Genomic DNA, 19,017 nt, shown 5'->3' on the forward strand with positions numbered 1-19,017 from the left:
CCTCCCTGCTCAAGCAGGRTCACCTASAGCATGTTAGACAGAGTTGCATCCAGGTGGGTTTGAATATCTCCAGAGAAGGAGACTCTCTGGGCAACTTGTGCCAGTGCTCTGTCACTCTCACAGGAAAGAAATTTCTCCTCATATTCAGGTAGAACTTCATGTGCTTCAATTTCTGCCCACTACCTCTTGTCCTATCACTTGGTGCCACTGAAAAGAGTTTGTCCCCATCCTCTTGACACCCTCCCTTATGGTATTTGTAGACATTGCTAAGATCCCCCTCAGTCTTCTCTTCCCCAGGCTGAAGAGACCCAGCTCTTGCAGCCGTTTCTCGTAGGGCAGGTGCTCCAGYCCTCTGATCATCTTTGGAGCCCTCTGCTGGCCTCTCTCCAGGAGCTCCATGTCTCTGTTGTAGTGGGGAGCCCAGAACTGGACACAGTACTCGAGATGAGGCCTCCCCAGGGCTGAGGAGAGGGGCAGGATCTTGACCTGCTGGCAACACTCTTCCTAATGCATCGCAGGATACCTTTGGCCTTCTTGGCTGTAAGGGCACATTGCTGGCTCATGGTCAACTTGTCATCCACCAGCACTCCTAGTTCCTTCTCCACAGAGCTGCTCTCCAGCAGGTCAGCCCCCAGCCTGTACTGATACATGGGGTTATTCCTTCCTGAGTGCAGGACCCTGCACTTGCCTTTATTGAATGTCATGAGGTTTCATGACGTTCAATGTCACGCATACAAGTTAATCACACATATAAGGCAAACAGGCGTTGCTGGCAGGAACCAAGACTGGATCCAGTACCGATCTCTGGGGGACACTGCTAGCTACATGCCTCCAACTAGACTCTGTGCCACTGATCACAACCCTCTGAGCTCTGCCTTTCAGCCAAGTCTCAATCCACTTCACTGTCCACTCGTCTAACCCACACTTACTGAGCTTCTCTAGGAGGATGCCATGGGAGAGAGTGTCAAAAGCTTTGCTGAAGTCAAGGTACACAACGTCCCCTACTCTCTCCTCATCTACCCAGCCAGTCATTCCATCATAGAAGGCTATCAGATTGGTCAAGCAGGATTTCCCCTTGGTGAATCCATGCAGGCTACTCCCGATCACCTTGTTTTCCTCCACATGCTTAGAGACAACATCCAGAATGAGCTGTTCCATCCCCTTTGCAGGGATGGAGGTGAGGCTGACTGACCTGTAATTTCTTGGGTCCTCCTTCTTGCCCCTTTGAAGATGGAGTGACATTGGCTTTCTTCCACTCTTCAGGCACCTTTCCTGTTCTCCATGACCTTTCCAAGATGAAGGAGAGTGGAGCAGCCTAGCAATGACATCCACCAGCTCCCTCAGCACTTGTGGGTGCATCTCATCAGGGCCCATGAATTTCTGGATGTCAAATTTGCCTAGAAGATCTCTAGCCCAAATCTCCTCCACCAAAGGAAAGTCTTCTTTTCTCCAGACTTTCTCTCTTGTCTCCAGGCTCTGGTATTCCTGGGGGCTGCTCTTAGCAGTGAAGACTGAAGCAAAGAAGGCATTTGGTAACTCTGCCTGCTCTGCATCCTTCGTCACCAGGGCCCCTGCCCCATTCATCAGTGGGCCYACATTTTCCCTAGTCTTCCTTTTGCTGCTGATGTATTTGAAGAAGCCCTTCCTGCTGTCCTTGACATCCCTTGCCAGATTTAATTCCAAACGGGCCTTAGCCTTCCTCATCACATGCCTGCGTACTCTGACAACATTTTTTTATTCCTCCCAAGTAGATTGTCTCTTTTTCCACRTTCTGTGTACTTCTGTTTGAGTTTTGCCAGGAGCTCCTTGCTCACCCATGCAGGTCTCCTGCCCCCTTTGCTTTACTTCTTACTCATAGGGATGCACTGCTCTTGAGCTTGGAGGAAGTGATACTTGAATATTAACTAGCTCTCTTGGACTCCCCTTCCTTCTAGGACCCTAACCCACAAAATCACAGAATCAGTAAGGTTGGAAGGGACCTCTGGAGGTCATCTAGTCCAAAGATTTCCTGGTGCTGGTTCCACTGGTGCTTGAACCTAGGCCCTTCAGCATGTAAAGCAGATGTGATAATCACTATACTATCCCTCAACCCCCCTCCCATGGGATTCCTCCAAGTAGTTCCCTGAAGAGGCCAAAATTTGCTCTCCCGAAGTCCAGGGTTGCGATCCTACTTATTGCCCTGCTTGCTCCTTGCAAGCTCCTGAACTCCACTATCTCAYGATCAAGGCTGCCCTCAGTCTTCATATATCCAACCAATCTTCCTTTGTTTGTTAGCACAAGGTCTGGCAGCACACCTCTCCTTGTTKGCTCCTCCACCACCTGTGTCAAGAAGTTACCATTGATGCTCTGCAGGAGTCTCCTGGACTGTTTTGCCTAGCTGTGTTTTCTTCCAGCAGATATCAGGGTGGATGAAGTTCTCCATGAGAGCCACGGTCTGTGATTGTGAGGCTACTTCCAGCTGTCTGTAAAAGGCCTCATTGACTTCCTCTTCCTGATCGGATGGCTGCAACAGTGTCCCCCATGTTAGCCTGCTCTTTAACTCTTACCCATAAGCTCTCAACTTGCGTTTCATCCACCCCTGGACAGAGTTCAACACATTCCAGTTGCTCTCTCACATAAAGAGCAACTYCACCACCTCACTTCCTAGCCTATCTTTYCTGAAGTGTCTCATATGCACTTCCCACAGCTGCATGCACCCAATGGAGGCATCCAGCTTGAGCCACGTTTTGTTGACTTCCCTGTCTCTATAACTCTCCCTTTCCCCCACCCTTCCTAGTTTAAAGCTCTCTTTACCAGGCTGGCCAACCTGTTGGCAAAGACATATGTGCCCGGCTTAGTGAGGGACATCTCTCTCCCCATCAGCTGCCAGTCTTCAAACAGGGTACCATGATCATAGAAATGAAAAYGCTGTTGCCAACACCAGTGGTGCAGCCARTAGTTCATTGGGAAGGTTATATTTACCCACTTTATTTTGCAACAGAGTCTCAGGGCCTAATGAAATGTACAATTACTGTTTTTACAGGTAATTACAAAGAGATATAAATTACCCTGAATACAAATTTACCTTTACATTAAGCAAGACAACAGACCAAACATCCTTAGTCACACAACATAATGAGCTTCACCTGAGGGTATATAACTCCTAATGACTCACATGTACAGCTAAAGCAATGCAAACATTATGCTGACTTTAGACCCGTCGTACTTTTTATGCAGTAACTGTTTCACGTGCAATGCGTGAATGGTCCAATGTGGGAACAAGTGAGAGTTGTGACATCTAGTTTAGAGGTTGATGCTGACCCTGCCTGGTTTTCTCCCTTATTTTCTGCCTGGTGGAACATCTTTGAGAGGAACATATTTCTCCATCCAGAATAACCCAGTTGTGGGAGCACTCTCCAGAGAGATGTGGTGTTGAGTCTGTTAAGAAGGGAACTGAGTGTAAATCCATGTGTTCCCCAAAGAWTGACAGTTGTCTGATCACTGAGCAGCTAAGCTGGCAGGTTGAGGGTCTGTCAAAAGCAAGTAGGTGATTAAAAGAAAGTACAAGTTCCCACAGACTGCTCTTGATCATCCTTGGAGACCCTCRCCATCACAAACTCCCTATGCAAAACGGGCAGGACAGGCTCAGCCTATGAAACTTGATGGGGGTTAGGTGTAAACCGAACCACTCAGTCCAGCCCACATGGAGACCCTAACGGGAACAAGCAGGACCCGACCCCAGGCACCTGGGGATGCCTGTGCTGCAAGTAGAGACACTGCTGAGCTATTGATGTCAGGGGGCCTGTAAAGTGTGAGGCAATGGGTGGGGGGRGTCGTTCAAGATTGCTGCTTGCACCTTGGACATCTGAATTCCCATTCAGTCCTGGACAAACTGAACTCGACTCCTCTCCTCTCCTTAACTCCTCAAGGCAATTGAATCAAGATTTTTGGATGCTCCCAGAGCATATATAAAATTATACTATTATAAATGAGACAGACTAGAGGAAGACCAGAGTTTCTGTTTTATAGTGCAGAGCATTTCAGTGGTCGTGAGCTTGGACCAGCTTCAGTTCTATCTCTAGGTACCGTCTGTGCCCTCTAGTGGTTGATGTCAAAGTATGATTGCCAGGTTTTGAATAAGTAGCTGGCTATTCAAGGGGTGCAGAGAAAACTACAAATGGTGAAAAAGTTTCCTCTCTGCCCTTTCCCATTTTCTTCCCTACTTTTTTTCATCTGGTAGGAGTTTATGGTGGCCTTTCTAGTCATCTAGTCTAACACTARTTTGCTGAGAAGGACAAATGGCTTTAGCTCAAATGGAATGGCTTTAGCTCAAAGGAAGGTGCTTTTTCTCAATGAACTGTTACTGACCAGGTAGCTATTTAATAACAAAATAAACTCGAAGCTTTGTTATTTTTCAGTCACATAACAAGCCTAGCTTTTAATGTGCTGTTTCTTATTATTCCTAGAGTTACAGTAACAGCAATGTGCAACATGGATTTCAGTCGCTTTCCCCTGGACACACAAACTTGTTCCCTGGAGATTGAGAGCTGTAAGTTAAAGGGAGGCATGTGTAAGCCAAGGGTTCACACTGTGGCCACCTACACCTAGGTTTGATTATAAAGTAAGGAGTTGGTAAATAAATTGGAGGTCTAACCCAAGTGAGCAAACTTCAAAACTGAGAACAAATCCCTTCCCTTAAGTATTTTTTGATATAATTCTTTTAGATGGTGTTTGCAACAAGAAAATATACTTTAAACATCATTGGCAAATGCTGTCCTGTCAGTGTCCCCCTAAAAGTCAGCTGGGCTGCCCCAGCCTTCTACTCTGCCTAGGGCAGTTTGCCTACATGTCAGCAGTGCCCAGCAGCATCCATTCGCCCCAGGTACCTCCCTCAACAACAGCTCTTAAACTTCTGGGGCTGTCAGCCAGCCGGTGGCATTCAGCCCTTTGACCCAGGATCTTACATTTAGCTTGGAACATGCATTGGCATGTGCTGAGCTGTAGGTACCATAATGGCTATTCCACTGCATTGCATTAAAGTTTGCTGTTCTCCCCTAGATGCCTACACTGAGGATGACCTCATGCTGTACTGGAAGAACGGGAATGATTCCCTAAAAACAGATGAGAGGATATCTCTGTCCCAGTTCCTGATCCAGGAGTTTCACACGACCACAAAACTCGCCTTTTACAGCAGCACAGGTGAGTAACGGAGTGCCTGGTGGAGCGTGGGCTGTGGGAAAGGGGTCAGGCCCAGCCCTCTTGCCCTTCTTCATAGAGGAATGCCCCATTGGGAGGTCCAGGAGTGCCCAGGACCTTGATAGGGTCCAGGGTGATCTTGGCACTGCAAAASGTGCCAGCTATCGCCAGCCAGACTTCATGATTTGTTCACTGCAGTGCTGCCTGCACTGCGCCATCCCTTCCACGTTAATAGTTACAAAATTATCAGATRCATTTCTGTTTAGAAAGGCATACAAAAACAGGACCCTGATTTTCTAAGACCTTTGTACCCTGAAGTCCTCTAAGAACTGACTTGCACAGAGGATTTCCAAAAGTTGATTAGCACTTGCCAAAAGGGAATGTTGCTTCAGACTAACTGTTTTCAAATAATTTGATGTTCCTTGTCTGGAATGAGGAGTGCCTTATTCTGAATGCACTTAATCTCTATGGTTAGAAAATCCAGAAAGGCTATTCCCCCTCAAGATCACACTAGGCCTTAATATGAATTAAATGCCCTGGGTGCACAGGTTATGTTATCTTCTCTGGAAGACCTGCTCCTGAGAGACACGTAGGTTACAGCAGTCAGTTCAATGAAGATTCTTTTCTGTCAGCTGAAACGTCTGTGGTCATTACTTGTGTTTTCCAAAATCAGATGTAGCACTATTTCACTGGTGCACCATCTCTTGCCTGAAATTGGTTTGGCTTAGGTGCAACTTCTCTGGTTTCTTCTCTGTGTTATGCAGGATGGTACAATCGCCTGTACATAAACTTCACCTTGCGCCGACACATCTTCTTCTTCTTGCTCCAAACTTACTTCCCTGCCACTCTCATGGTTATGCTGTCCTGGGTGTCTTTCTGGATCGATCGCCGAGCTGTACCTGCCAGAGTTCCTTTAGGTAAAAATGATCTCGTAGTCAGCAGACCTAAGAGACAGTCACAGGCAAGGCCYTGACAATGAAGACAAATCAAGGAGCAAACACCAAGCTCTGCTTTTATKGCTTGTAACAGATACATAGCACGTACAGAACCAGTCTCAATATTCTTCAGAAATTTTAGTGAACAAGAATGTGAAATTAGCAACACTAGCAAACCTTAAGTATATTGAGTTTTTCTAGAGGAGAGAGGGTGGAGATAACACAGTAAGCTGAGCTGCATTATTCAAATTGCTAAGTAAGATTGTACTGCGCTGTGAGGGATTTAGCTTCTGCTTYCACGTCATTCCTCAGACAGATGAAGCCACACATCACAGGATTTGCCATAGGAGCTGAACTATGCTATGGATGTGAATCTCATTTGAAAATGGATTCTTTGTCCTCAGTTAAATACTATTTGTGTTTTTACAGACTTTGAGCGCTTCCATTTATTCCAGTGAACACATTTCAGGACTTTGTTTATTGTTAAAATTATGTTCTTCAGGGAAGAGCATATATACAGCCCTCAGGGAGATGGCAGTGGGGCATGTCCAAGTCCATGTTCAGAAGCAGTATCCAGTGCCTTGAGAAATCATCGAACAGGAGCATAGATGTCTGGGCCTAGGCTCTCCAAGAGATGTAGGCACTGCCTTTAGAAGCAGTTAGGCACTTAGATATTCCTGTGAGTTCAGTCCTTTGTGCATATATACATCATTTCAACTCTTGAATGGATTATTAATGTGAATAATCAGTGCTTGTAACAAGAGGGCCAGCTTGCACAGGGGCAAAGTGCTGCTGCTATGCAGTGAGGAATGTGCTCAAATCAGAATTAGCATTACCCTCACAATAAAAAAAGGAAAACCCCAGTTAGAAATCAGGGCTGTCTGGACCCTTCTCAGGCAACAAAATCCACCACTTAAATGTGAAAAAAATACAGTCAGGTAAACTGAGATGTCAGGAAATTATATCTGCGTCTGGTGTTAGTGATAAAGAGTCTGGTTGGAACATGCCTTATGAGCTCTCTGTCCTGGTATATTCTCAGGGATAACCACCGTGCTGACCATGTCTACAATCATCACGGGAGTGAACGCCTCCATGCCTCGTGTTTCCTACATCAAAGCGGTGGACATTTACCTATGGGTCAGTTTTGTGTTCGTCTTCCTCTCGGTGCTGGAATATGCAGCAGTGAATTACCTGACCACAGTGCAAGAGCGGAAGGAGAGGAAACTCCGGGACAAGGTGAGGTTTTCAATCTCCAATGCTGTTCTTTGCCACTGGGGAAAGGGGCATCAAATGTCTGGGAACTATCTAAAGTTGGCAGCTACAGTGTTTTGCTTTCTGCTGCCTTGGGAGAATCAATGCTGGCAAAAAGATGCCATCAGTAAAGTATTGTTGGTTGTAAAGATTAGCTGCAGATACCCAACACTCAAGCTCACCAGCGTTTCTTCGGTGTATGAGGGCAGCTGCATTCCCCCACCTATAGCCCTCCACTGCCTGTAGAAGTGGAATAGGTTTTAATATTTTACCTTTAAATATTTTGTCATTTTGAATATACAAATACAAACCTGTGAATAGCACCAGATGGATACTGCGTTTTGGGTGTCAGATAACACGGCAGATTTCCCTCATTTTTCCCCAGGCAGTGCCTAGGCTTATACGTAATGGTCCAGAATTCCCCCTTTTTTGCTTTTTAGGTAAATTATATACACCACCAAAATCTCAGCATCAGCTCTTCAAGTTGGGCAAGCCTAATGCATCCCTTCTCACAGGTTCCCTCTGTTCTTTTTTCTGGTTTTCTCAGCTTCAAACAACTGGCCCAACCTTTATTTACATGGTGATAGCTGTGCTTTAGCCAAATGAACTTTCTCATTCCCAAACGAACAGCGGTGCTAGAGGATAGCTGCTTTTTGCACAGCTCTCAGTTGTCTTGCAGATGTGAAACCGGAGAAGGAAAAAAGCTGCTGCCCAGCTCCATCCTCGCCCGCTGGTCCCGTTCTCCCTTGTGTGTCCCAGGAGCCTGACTCCACAGGCCTTTCCTCCCTCTGCCTTTGCAAGGAGAACAGGGCCCTGTGCACGTGTATCCGGACATAACTCATAACTGTGTCCACAGCTTCCCTGCGCGTGCAGCCTCCCTCAGCCGCGGCCCATGATGATGGATGGCAGCTACAACGACGGTGACGTGAACGAACTCGGGCACTACGTGTCCGAGAACGGAGACAAACAGGACAGAATGATGGTGCAGCTGGCGCTGGGGTCTGAAAGGGGCTCAGGCAGGCGGAAAAATCAGAGATACGTCAGCATGCGGATCGACACTCACGCCATTGACAAATACTCCAGGATAATATTCCCTGGTGCATACATTCTATTTAATTTGATATACTGGTCCATTTTTTCATGAGCATACGTAACTTCTGTGTTCACAGGGCATTGCCTCATTATATGAAAGTACAGTCTCACAGKCTAACAGAAAGAAAATGAGAAATGTTTTAATTTGAAGAAAAATCAATTATTTTCAGGATTTTTTTTTTACTATGTATGTCTCATCTTCAACATAAATATCTCTGTGCAAGCTTCACATTTGAGCTAAATATAGGATATACAATCTAACATTTWATACTTAAAGCTGTGCTATGTTCCTTCTTGTGCCTCATAGGCCACTGTAAACTATTTTAACAAGTGACAGTAATTGCCAGTTGCTTATATACAGTACATCCCCCATTTCGTGACCCTGAAATCCTAACTCTCTACGTACTTGAGTGCATGCATATATTTCTGGGCTCAGCAGACCTATCATATTCAATACCAACAAATACAAAGACTATGCAAATACACATTTGTGTGCAGGATGAAATAGTTATCGGAAGCACAAATTGTCCAGTACCAGGAAACACTTTGGCAAGGTTGTTGATGGCCAAAGCRTGCTTCCACTGTTTAATACATGCTGTGCTAGCAGTACTGAACTGATAGATCCAAGTAGTAACATGGTTTAGAACTGAGCTCTGTCTTGAGCATACTTAAAAGCAAAATAATCTTTCCAGGCTGTTTTGATTATTCCTTTAAAATTACTTACTGTGTACACTTATAAAGGAATTCACTCAGTCTGGACAGAAGTCAGATTTTTCTCAATGATAACCAAACCACAGGAGCTCTCCTTGGATTTGCTTACGTGGGAATTTTACTTTTGAGTTTCCTGGGAAAGGGAACAGGGTTTTCTACAAAATGTTCCACTGAAGACAAATGGGTCTACAAAGAAACCTCCCCACCCCGTTACAGAACACACCACTTCTCTCTGAGATTGCCTAGGTGTTACTAGTTAGCAACACAGAGTTGCAGCTTGTTGTAAACTCTTGTTCCTGCTAAAAGCATTGATAATTGCACTCCTTTCCAGGAAGAACCCAGTCCATTTTTAGTAAAAACATAATAGAATGGTGCTCAACCAGTGACCATACAGTTGTAAGGACTTTGTGTCCAAGTTACTAAAGATACCATGCCGAAAGCTTTGAAATGAAGGGTCTGTTTGCAGATCCAGGTAGCTGTAACCAACTCTGCTTTGATGTTGCGTCCACTGCGCCTGTACTCCACCATCCCCCCGTGCCCATGCTTCCAGGATAACACCTAGGAGATGCAGTGGGAACTGAGGCACTTGGCATTTACTGAAGTCCCARTTCTCCATCGCAGTTTTGCAGAACAACTAGCCAGCATAGCTGTTCTATATGGAAAAGGCAAAATCTGTGTAGTAGTAGTAGTAAACAAATTTCAGGAAAATAAGAATTTGCTGAATAGAGTCAGGGGCTCTTACAGTAACAGCATTACTGAAGATTTCTCAAAGAAACTTGGGTTGTTCAGTCAGTCTGCCGTCGTATGCTCTCTGTTTATATCCATACGGCTAAATGATGGTGGCAGGTGGCAGAATTTTAAACACATGCACACTTTCTCRCACACTTGTAAAATTTCTCACATGCACAGGACCATTCCTGAAGCGGATGTCTTTTACATATGTAGCTGCTCTAAGGATCAGACCAAAGAAGTGGCATCTCCAAAAGGCAAATGAATCTTCTCACATGGCAACTGCTCTGGACCAACTGATCTGTTGCTCTGTGCATTACGCTAGACATAATGTACAGACATTGAAATTATTTGAACATTCTTGATGCTTGTTTTTAATTTCATATGTAAATAAATTTAATATAAAAAAACTCAGCATTTCTTAAAACTGCTGAAATTATGACCTGCAAATGCATAACTGCACTGCATACTGCACTTACAGCCTACAATCTGTAGGTATGGCAATGAAATCATAGAATCACAGAATCAGTAAGGTTGGAAGGGACCTCTGGAGATCATCTAGTCCAACCTCCCTGCTCAGCAGGGTCACCTACAGCATGTGAGACAGGGTTGCATCCAGGCGAGCCTTGAAGATCTCCAGAGAAGGAGACTCCACAAGCTCTCTGGGCAACCTGTGCCAGTGCTCYGTCACTCCCACAGGGAAGAAATTCCCCCTCAGGGTCARGCGGAACTTCCTGTGSTTCAATTTCTGCCCATTGCCTCTTGTCCTGTAACATGGGACAACTGAAAAGTGTTTGTCCCCGTCCCCCTGACACTCTCACTTCAGATACCAACAGGCACTCCTCAGTCTTCTCTTCCCCAGGCTGAAGAGGCCCAGCTCTCGCAGCCATTCCTCATAGGGCAGATGCTCCAGCMCTCTGATCAYCTTCGTAGCCCTCCACTGGACTCTTTCCAGTAGCTCCACGTCTCTGTTGTAGTGGGAAGCCCAGAACTGGACACAGGACTCCAGATGAGGCCTCCCCAGGGCTGACTAGAGGGGCAGGATCACCTCCCTCCACCTGCTGACRACACTCTYCCCAACGCACCCCAGGAKACCATTGGCCTTCTTGGCCACAAGGGCACATTGCTGGCTCATAGTCAACTTGCTGTCCACCAGCACTGTCAGGTCCTTCCCTGCAGAGCTGCTCTCCAGMARGTCAGCCCSCAGCYTGTACTGATACAYGGGGTTATTCCTTCCTGGGTGCAGGACTCTGCACTTGCCCTTGTTGAACCTCRTGAGGTTCCTCTCCACCCAGCTCTCCAGCCTGKCCAGGTCTCTCTGAATGGCAGCACAGCCCTCAGGTRTGTCAGCCACTCCTCCTAGCTTGRGATCATCAGCAAACTTGCTGAGGAGGCACTCYGTCCCCTCATCCAGGTCATTGATGAAGAAGYTGAACAGGATGGGACCCAGTAGTGAGCCCTGGGGGACTCCACTAGCCACAGGCCTCCAACTGGACTCCATGTCACTGATGACSACCCWCTGATCTCTGCCTTTCAGCCAGTTCTCAATCCACCTCACTGTCAACTCATCTAACCCACACTTCCTGAGGATGTTATGGGAGACAGTGTCAAAAGCTTTGCTGATGTCAGCAAGAGTCATAGAAGGCTATCAGATTGGTCAAGCAGGATTTCCCCTTGGTGAATCCATGCWGGCTACTCCCGATCACCTTCTTTTCCTCCATGTGCCTGGAGATGACATCCAGAATGAGCTGTTCCATCCCCTTTTTAGGGATGGAGGTGAGGCTGACCAGCCTATAGTTGCCTGGGTYCTSCTTCTTGCCCTTTTTGAAGACTGGAGTGACATTGACTTTCTTCCAGTCCTCAGGCACCTCTCCAGTTCTCCAYGACCTTTCAAAGATGATGGAGAGCGGCCTGGCAACAACATCCTCCAGCTCCCTCAGTACCCGTGGGCGCATCCCATCCGGGCCCACGGATTTGTGGATGTGTAGCCTGCCCAGATGGTCTCTAATCCTATCCTCCTCAACCAAAGAAAGTCTTCCAATCACAAAAATTAAGACCATTAAAAGACATATCCAACCATAAGATAATTTTACTACTAATTTCTGCATAGCTTTTCTTCACATGCTTATACGATCTGAACTTTGTCTTATRAAATTTCCTTCATATTGCATCATTCTCTAGCAAGTTTTTCCAAGCGATGAACCATAACCAGTTCTTAAACCATAAACATTTCAGTCTGATGAAGATGACTGGCAAAAGCAATGGAAAGGCTAGCCATGAGGTTTGGTTGCCTTCCCTCAATCTGAACAGCRTTTTATTCCACAAAGAGCTCCAAAATATTTTGGGGATGGCTTGCACAGAAATGTATTCAGGTTCTCAGCATTACAAGAACCCACTCATTTTCATGATTATAGGAACAGTACAAACAGGAGTACCATACTTTGTAGTAAGCTGCCCAGATATTAAATACGTGAACTACGTTACTTCGTAAGAAGCCTAATGCTATGTAGTTTGCTGTACCAGTACTGTATATTTCCTTATCTATATAACTTTATGCTACAAACATTCTTTAACCTCTGACCAGCATATTAAGAGAGATTTTGAAGATATGAATGGCAGCTGGACTATCAAGTTCCCTGACTTTTGGTGGGAGACTGGTTTCTTGTGGGATTTTGAAAGTTTATCTTCTGGTATGTCTTTCTAAATGGACTCCCCAGCCTCCATTTTTGGATTTACAGTGTTAATTTTTGTGTTTTACTTTGGAAACTCTAGTGCCTTTTCAATCTTATATATATATATGTATATATATGTATTCTATAACAACAGGATATGTCATATACAGCCAGTGTTTGCTATCAAGAATTGTAATCATTAAACATACTTACATATGCAGTTTGGGAGATTTTAACCTTCCAGCGGATGGTTTTGTAACCAGTCATTAACATTGCACTCCTTTTCATTTCTGCAGTAAGTCTGAGTGATTTGTTTGTTTTGGCTTCTTTCTAGAAACACTCAAAACCACAATAAAATTTCACATTTGTACAGCACTGCATGCTCTCTACCTTCAGAAGAATTATCTCTCTCAGTTTCTCAATGCACATAAGACCATTTTGCTCTGGACCTGGTCCTGTCAAATACCAGATGTCCTTAAATTTTGTGACACTGATGTTGAAAGATGGATGGYTGCCTCCAGGACATGGGCACCCCTGCTGCGCAGCTACTGGCCCATGTAGCTGCTGCCCAGACCCACAGGCGCAACGACCCACAAGTCTAATGCAGAGGCCTTTTCCCCCTTGCCCAACTCCTGGGGGTTGTCCGCAGGCCAWGCAGGTCCATGGCCCCAGGCCCCCATGGCTGGCACGGAGACCCTCACCCGCGCTGGCCGTCAAAACCAGGACTCCAGTGCAGCTGGCTGCTGGCACTGCAGATGCAGCCACCATCGCCTATGGTCTGGCTGCAGATGTTCATCTGAACTCCCTCAACTCCTGTTTCTCTAGTTACTGGTGCCCAGTGCTTACAGCACTTGTACTCAGGGAAGAAAGTAAGATGACACCAAAAGCTAGTTAAGAAAAGATTTAGTGAGAAGATAGGACAGACTAACGTGATCAAGTGCAGGGCTTGCTCATCCAAGCATGCTGACCAGCTGCTCCTTATACTCAATGTCTCATTATATATCCCCTCCTATATATTCTCCCTCCTTTTCCACCCCTCCAAATATTCCTTAGGAAGTTCTACATAGATCCACAGATCCCCTCATGTTCATCTTGTTTCCCTGCTCTCATCATTTACAGAGACCAGGTTGGCTGTCTCTGCAGTTTCATATTGGCCCATTGATGAATGACTCAAGGGTTTGCTCTTTGTCATCATCTTCATTACTGCTTGCCTACAAGGTTTTGTGTCTCTGTGTGTCTCCTTTATTGCTTCTCCCCTTCCTTATTGTGCCTTTTGCACTGAAACAGTCCTTGAATTGATAACCTCATTCATGGAGACACTCTTGCACTGCACAAATCCTTACACCTGATACGACAGGGAGCTCCGAGGTTTCACAGGCAGGGTTCGGATAAGGAGCCTGCGTGTGAGTTTTAAACCACAGGGAAGATTATAGYAAGCTTCTTTCCCTCTAGACTGTTTATTACATGTTCCAATCCTCATTTTTCTTRTTTAGGACGAAACTTCATGATATAATTAAGACCAAATTCTTGGAGGTTTACTGAAACCTCCATTTGGGATGACAATAACAATTATATTTTGTTAGTTTTAGATGCTGAAGCGTATTGAAAGGTCTCTGTGGATTACGGTTAGACGCTCACAAGTTTTGTCATGTTGTGACGCACTAATAGAGGGATGTCTGGGATCTGCCTTCACATGTCTAAATTAAAAGTCCCAGACACTGAAGCCTTTAATAATTCTTAACAATGCTTGATAATTACTGATAAGATGAAGCAGCAAGGAGAGTTGAGAAGAAAATTCAGTCAGAAGCAGACAGAATAAGAAGAAAAGGAAGAAAGATTGGTAGTCTCTTTTTCCCATTGAAAGGATATTCTCATAATCATCAGATCATTAGATAACCCTTTCTCTACATGTTTCATGCCTGAGCAAGTGATTCTCCCCATACAAAACGGATCCAGATTCCTTGCCAGCCCTGAGGAATGGGTAGACATCCCTGGAACTTACTTCTCTGATGCTTGCTTGTACAGCAATATGGTGTTTGATGGAGGACTGAAGAACAAGCAGTGAGGAACGAAAAGCACCTGTGAGACCACCTCTATTGCATGTCCATGATTGGACATTACCAGTTGGATGGCCACACAATGCACGAGGGCTGTTCAGATGCATGTGGAAGTGGAACAAATTGTAGATTGTGAGGAATGCTTCAGCCTCCAAGAAGTGGAAGTAGGTGAAAATATGGAAATTACAACTACTGTTGAATTTTAAGTACCTATCAAATGGTTATGATGAAATAAGACTCCAGTAACTTAATTCTGATGAACAGATGTACTGCATTTGTGGATTTTTTTTATCCTTTGATAAGCTCTTGAGATCTCAGATATTTATCAGTCAAATGGATTGATCCATTATCACATTTGCTAGTTACCTTTGAGACTAAACAGCTGAAAGGATAAGTTTGTATAGGTACCCTAGAACAATCATTAATAATAGTACTGCATAACAATGTATAGCTTATAGGTGTTAAACAGGCTATTCTAACTTTTTGCTTCTCGGTGTTTTTAAATAAGCAAGGTCACATACAGTTGTGGCTAAGAAAAAACCTTGACCAGTTTGTCAGATACTCCTGGCTTCTGTAAGTGCTTAAGGAAATCGAAGATGGCAGCAGTTTTACCAAAATTCTCTACTAGGCCAAGGATGCCTAAGAGCTCTGAAGAGGGACACACTTTTATTCCATTAAACCACCTAACTTGCTCAGAACTTGCCCAGCAGTTCTGAGACAGTGGCAGGCTGCTACACGGCTGGCTGGCCAGGCTCAGGAGCAGAGGTGAGGAAAAAGCTCTATTAGAAAGAGGCATGGGTACCAGCAGCAATGCAGTAGACATTTCAATCTTCAGATTAACTTTTATGTTTATTGTACTGTTGATCAAGTATGCCTCAGAGGACGTAGCCTTCCTCACGATAATTGTGTCCACATGAAGTAGAAATTCTTGAGGGACTGAATAACAACCTCACTGGAAAATGTATTATTTTTTCCCTCTGGAAAGATAGTAAAAGGAGTATGCATCTTCTGGGACACTGGTCCTGCCGCAGATGTAGTTCATTTCTACTAAACCAAATTCCCAGAAAGCTGGATGATCCAAGACTTTCAACTTAATATTTTATGGAAAAACCTCAACATTGGCATTCCTGGATAAAGTAATGCGGAAAGCCCTATTGCTTGTATTTTCTCCTGAGAGCAGGATGTGTGCATGTCACATACCAGAGGCTTCAACCCAAACTCTAAATTTAGCAAGTTATTCAAAGCRTTTCAGCAATAGCTAGTTTATGTCAATGGCTACAACACTTTCTGTCCATTCCCATTTATTTGGTGTAGAAGACTTGTAAMTCTTGTGGATAAAAAAACAATTAATAGAAACTCTTTCATAGTTTATTTCTTAATCTCTAACAGCTATAAAGCTAATGGTTTCATCACTATGACTATTTTCTTGGCAAGCATTTGTTTTACAAGAGACCTTTTATTTATAGATACTGTCACACTTCAATAAAAGGAAGGTTTCTTGATATTAAAACTCAGCTTGGGAATCTGAGGTATACATTCATGCCTTAGGACTAGTGTATATAGTTCTGTGGAAATTACAGTTTAAGGAAATTCTGTCAGTGTTTCAGTGTAAAAAAAGAACCTGTGGGCTGCAAAATATCTCTATTTAAAGAAAGCAAGCTCTGAAGCTCTCTACAACTGTTGCTTTACCTCTGTTACTAGTAAAGACAAAGTGAATATGACACTGTCTTAAACAGCTTAAGAAACTTTATAATTTTTACTTATAAGTATCTCTTATTTCTGAGGCATGCATTCCTCTGCAAAATAGTTTTGAATGGAATTTCACCTCCAACCTTGTTTCTTAGATCTAAAGCCCTGGTTTACATAAATGTCTCTTGCTGTTATAACGTTCCTAAAACTATTATTTTATTTGGAAATCAAGTGCACATCCAGATTGGTTTGCCACTGTATACAGCATTCACATAAAAAATAATTTTCAGAAATTTATTCCACTTTGTATAAAGACTAGACAGCCCTGTCTGAGAGCCACATAGCTACACGCCTTCAGCTGAAACGCTTAGCTGAAAGAACATTCTCTGCCGAAACCTGTGCTATCAGATTTGCAACACTTTTTCTGTGCCAAACAATTGCAGAATGCTAAATATACACACATAAAAACKCTGTAAAACACACCTTATTGTCTGTGTGCAAAAGCACATTATTTTACAACACCTTTCAACCTCTTCTAGTCTATAAAATGCTCAGAACTCTCTTTACACAGGCAGGGGCCTATAAATATGTAAATTTTGAAGACATCAACTGTAAAGAGATTTCAAAAAACAATTAGCAAYTTTATACTAACTCACCCAGAACTAGCACTGTTTTCTGATTTTTTTCTGTCACCTGCTCCCAACCTTTTGTTCATTGACACCTCTTTTCCTGCATCTTGTTCAATGAGACCTCTAGCCCCTCAGAAACACGCTCCTCCACTGCGAGATCACGCTTGTGGGCAATGCTGATGTTCCGGACCTTGTTTTCAGACAAAAGCCTTGTGTTATGGTTTAGGTCAGGACAGACTAAATACACTTATGAGTTACTATGCAATAACTGGATTTATGTGAAGGAGCCAGGATGTTTACTGTCTCTATGAAGAAAGCAATGTTCTAGGCATTATTAATGCACTGGACAATATAAAATTATAGAAATATGGTTATCTACTTCCCTTTGCTGGCTGCCAGAAGCAGTGGTTGTCAGTAGTCAGGAGGAGCAGGGTGTTAAGTGTGGTGGTTCCAGCTGCACAGCCTGGTCCCAGGCATCCTTGGAGACCCTCCACAGTCAGGCATCTCAGAAGGTAGAGTCATGGTGCCTCCTCATCAGTCTGAGGTGCATGAGGGATACTTCTTGAACAAAACTCTTCTCCTCATGAGGCCCCTGGACAGTGAGACAGGCAGCTAAGGGCTGCAACACTCACCTGGTCAAAGTCCCTTGACCTGCCAAAGCAGYAATTGGAAACAGGATATCTGACACTACGCTTCCTGAAATAGAACCTGAGGCACCTTTGAGTATAACAAATAGTTGCAAACTGCCACTGCCATTAAGCAAGTAGATTATCTTACACTGAAGTTTTCRGCAACTTCATGCATCAATACATTTATTGAACAAGGACTAAATGATTACAGAATATTGATTCCCTAGAACACAAGGCTACTTCCCCATTTAGTGTTTGAAGAAAGGCCTGCAGAACTCCATGCTGTAGTCMATGAAGCATAATTCAGCTGGTTACAAGTTCTTTCCCTCAAATCTTTTCATAAAAAAAAGAAATCCATCACATTTCATGTGCTACCTTTCTCCACCAGGCATACCTTTCACTTACATTCTAGGACAGAGGAAGCATGTAGCTTGGTAGGCCAGCAGACATTTTAATTTCATCATGAAAGCTGGACATCATGACTTTAAAAGTTGTGAATTGGTATCAGCCATTCAGAATCATTTGAGCATTTATAATTTATTACCTATGCATTTTGATTCACTGCTAAAAGTACTATTCTTGACAAATATTCTGATATTCTCAAATTACACACAGTYTGGGGAAAGACTGTAGTTACAGCAACTTAAACAGGCCAGATATTTTCATATACAGAGAGTGATTTATGAACGAAAATTACTCATAACTCAAAGGGAGATTTATTTCCACAGTAAATAAATTCTCTTCTATATAACAACATTGTGGTAGTAATATCCTAAAGCTAAACCCCAAGTTGCTTTAGTTCTGGACTTTATGAACAAACTTTCTGAGGTGCARAAATTTGAATCAACCAAGCCTCCAACCTTGGAAGATTTGAAGACTGCGCAGATGAAGTCAGGCTAACCCGATCTAGTGTTAGTGATACTCCCACTTCAAGCTGRAAGTTGGACTAGGTCCAGACTAAAAGAGATACTCCAATGATCTCAGTTGAGTCACAGCATAAGAGCTTGAAGTTACCTTGTAGCATCTACACTTCATCACGAAGTTAAACCCATTACTACTRAGGCCATGTCATAAGGTGAAATACAAGGATGTCTGGTCAGCAATGCAATGAAGTGGCTCAAATAGCAAGTTTTCAGAGTAACCACTTTGAACATCTTTAAGCATCTTTGCTCTATGATCAGATTATAAAAATGAGTAAGGCCCAAAACCATCTGCATGTTGAACTTGCCTGAAAAACATTATTTCAAAGTTAGTTCATTATTACCATAGAGCAGGAAGCATGTAAAAAGTTCATGTCCTTTACAAATGAAAATTCTAAAGTTTGTTACTTACATAATCATATCAAACTAGAAAAATTAAACATAGTGTTCAAATGAAGTCATGAAGCACTGTTACAGCAGAAAAGGTCACTATTATGAATTTGTAGYGCAATGAAGAGTGCTACCACA

General features: G+C 43.7%; 1 protein-coding gene across 2 annotated transcripts in view; it reads left to right on the forward strand.

The window, feature by feature from the left end:
• Window positions 1-8,505, forward strand: part of LOC146588004 (gamma-aminobutyric acid receptor subunit rho-1) — a 38,974-nt gene extending 30,469 nt beyond the window's left edge. For both annotated transcript variants that reach the window (XM_085318740.1, XM_085318741.1), the window contains 5 exons: window positions 4,446-4,528; window positions 5,038-5,178; window positions 5,940-6,092; window positions 7,150-7,346; window positions 8,218-8,505. In XM_085318740.1, the coding sequence (XP_085174866.1) occupies window positions 4,446-4,528; window positions 5,038-5,178; window positions 5,940-6,092; window positions 7,150-7,346; window positions 8,218-8,505 (862 nt within the window). The remainder of the gene's footprint in view (window positions 1-4,445; window positions 4,529-5,037; window positions 5,179-5,939; window positions 6,093-7,149; window positions 7,347-8,217) is intronic.
• Window positions 8,506-19,017: the final 10,512 nt, after the last annotated feature.

This window comes from Rhea americana, unplaced genomic scaffold (assembly GCF_003343005.1).
Source record: "Rhea americana isolate MKP2758 unplaced genomic scaffold, rheAme1 scaffold_55, whole genome shotgun sequence".
Classification (NCBI taxonomy): Eukaryota; Metazoa; Chordata; class Aves; order Rheiformes; family Rheidae; genus Rhea; species Rhea americana.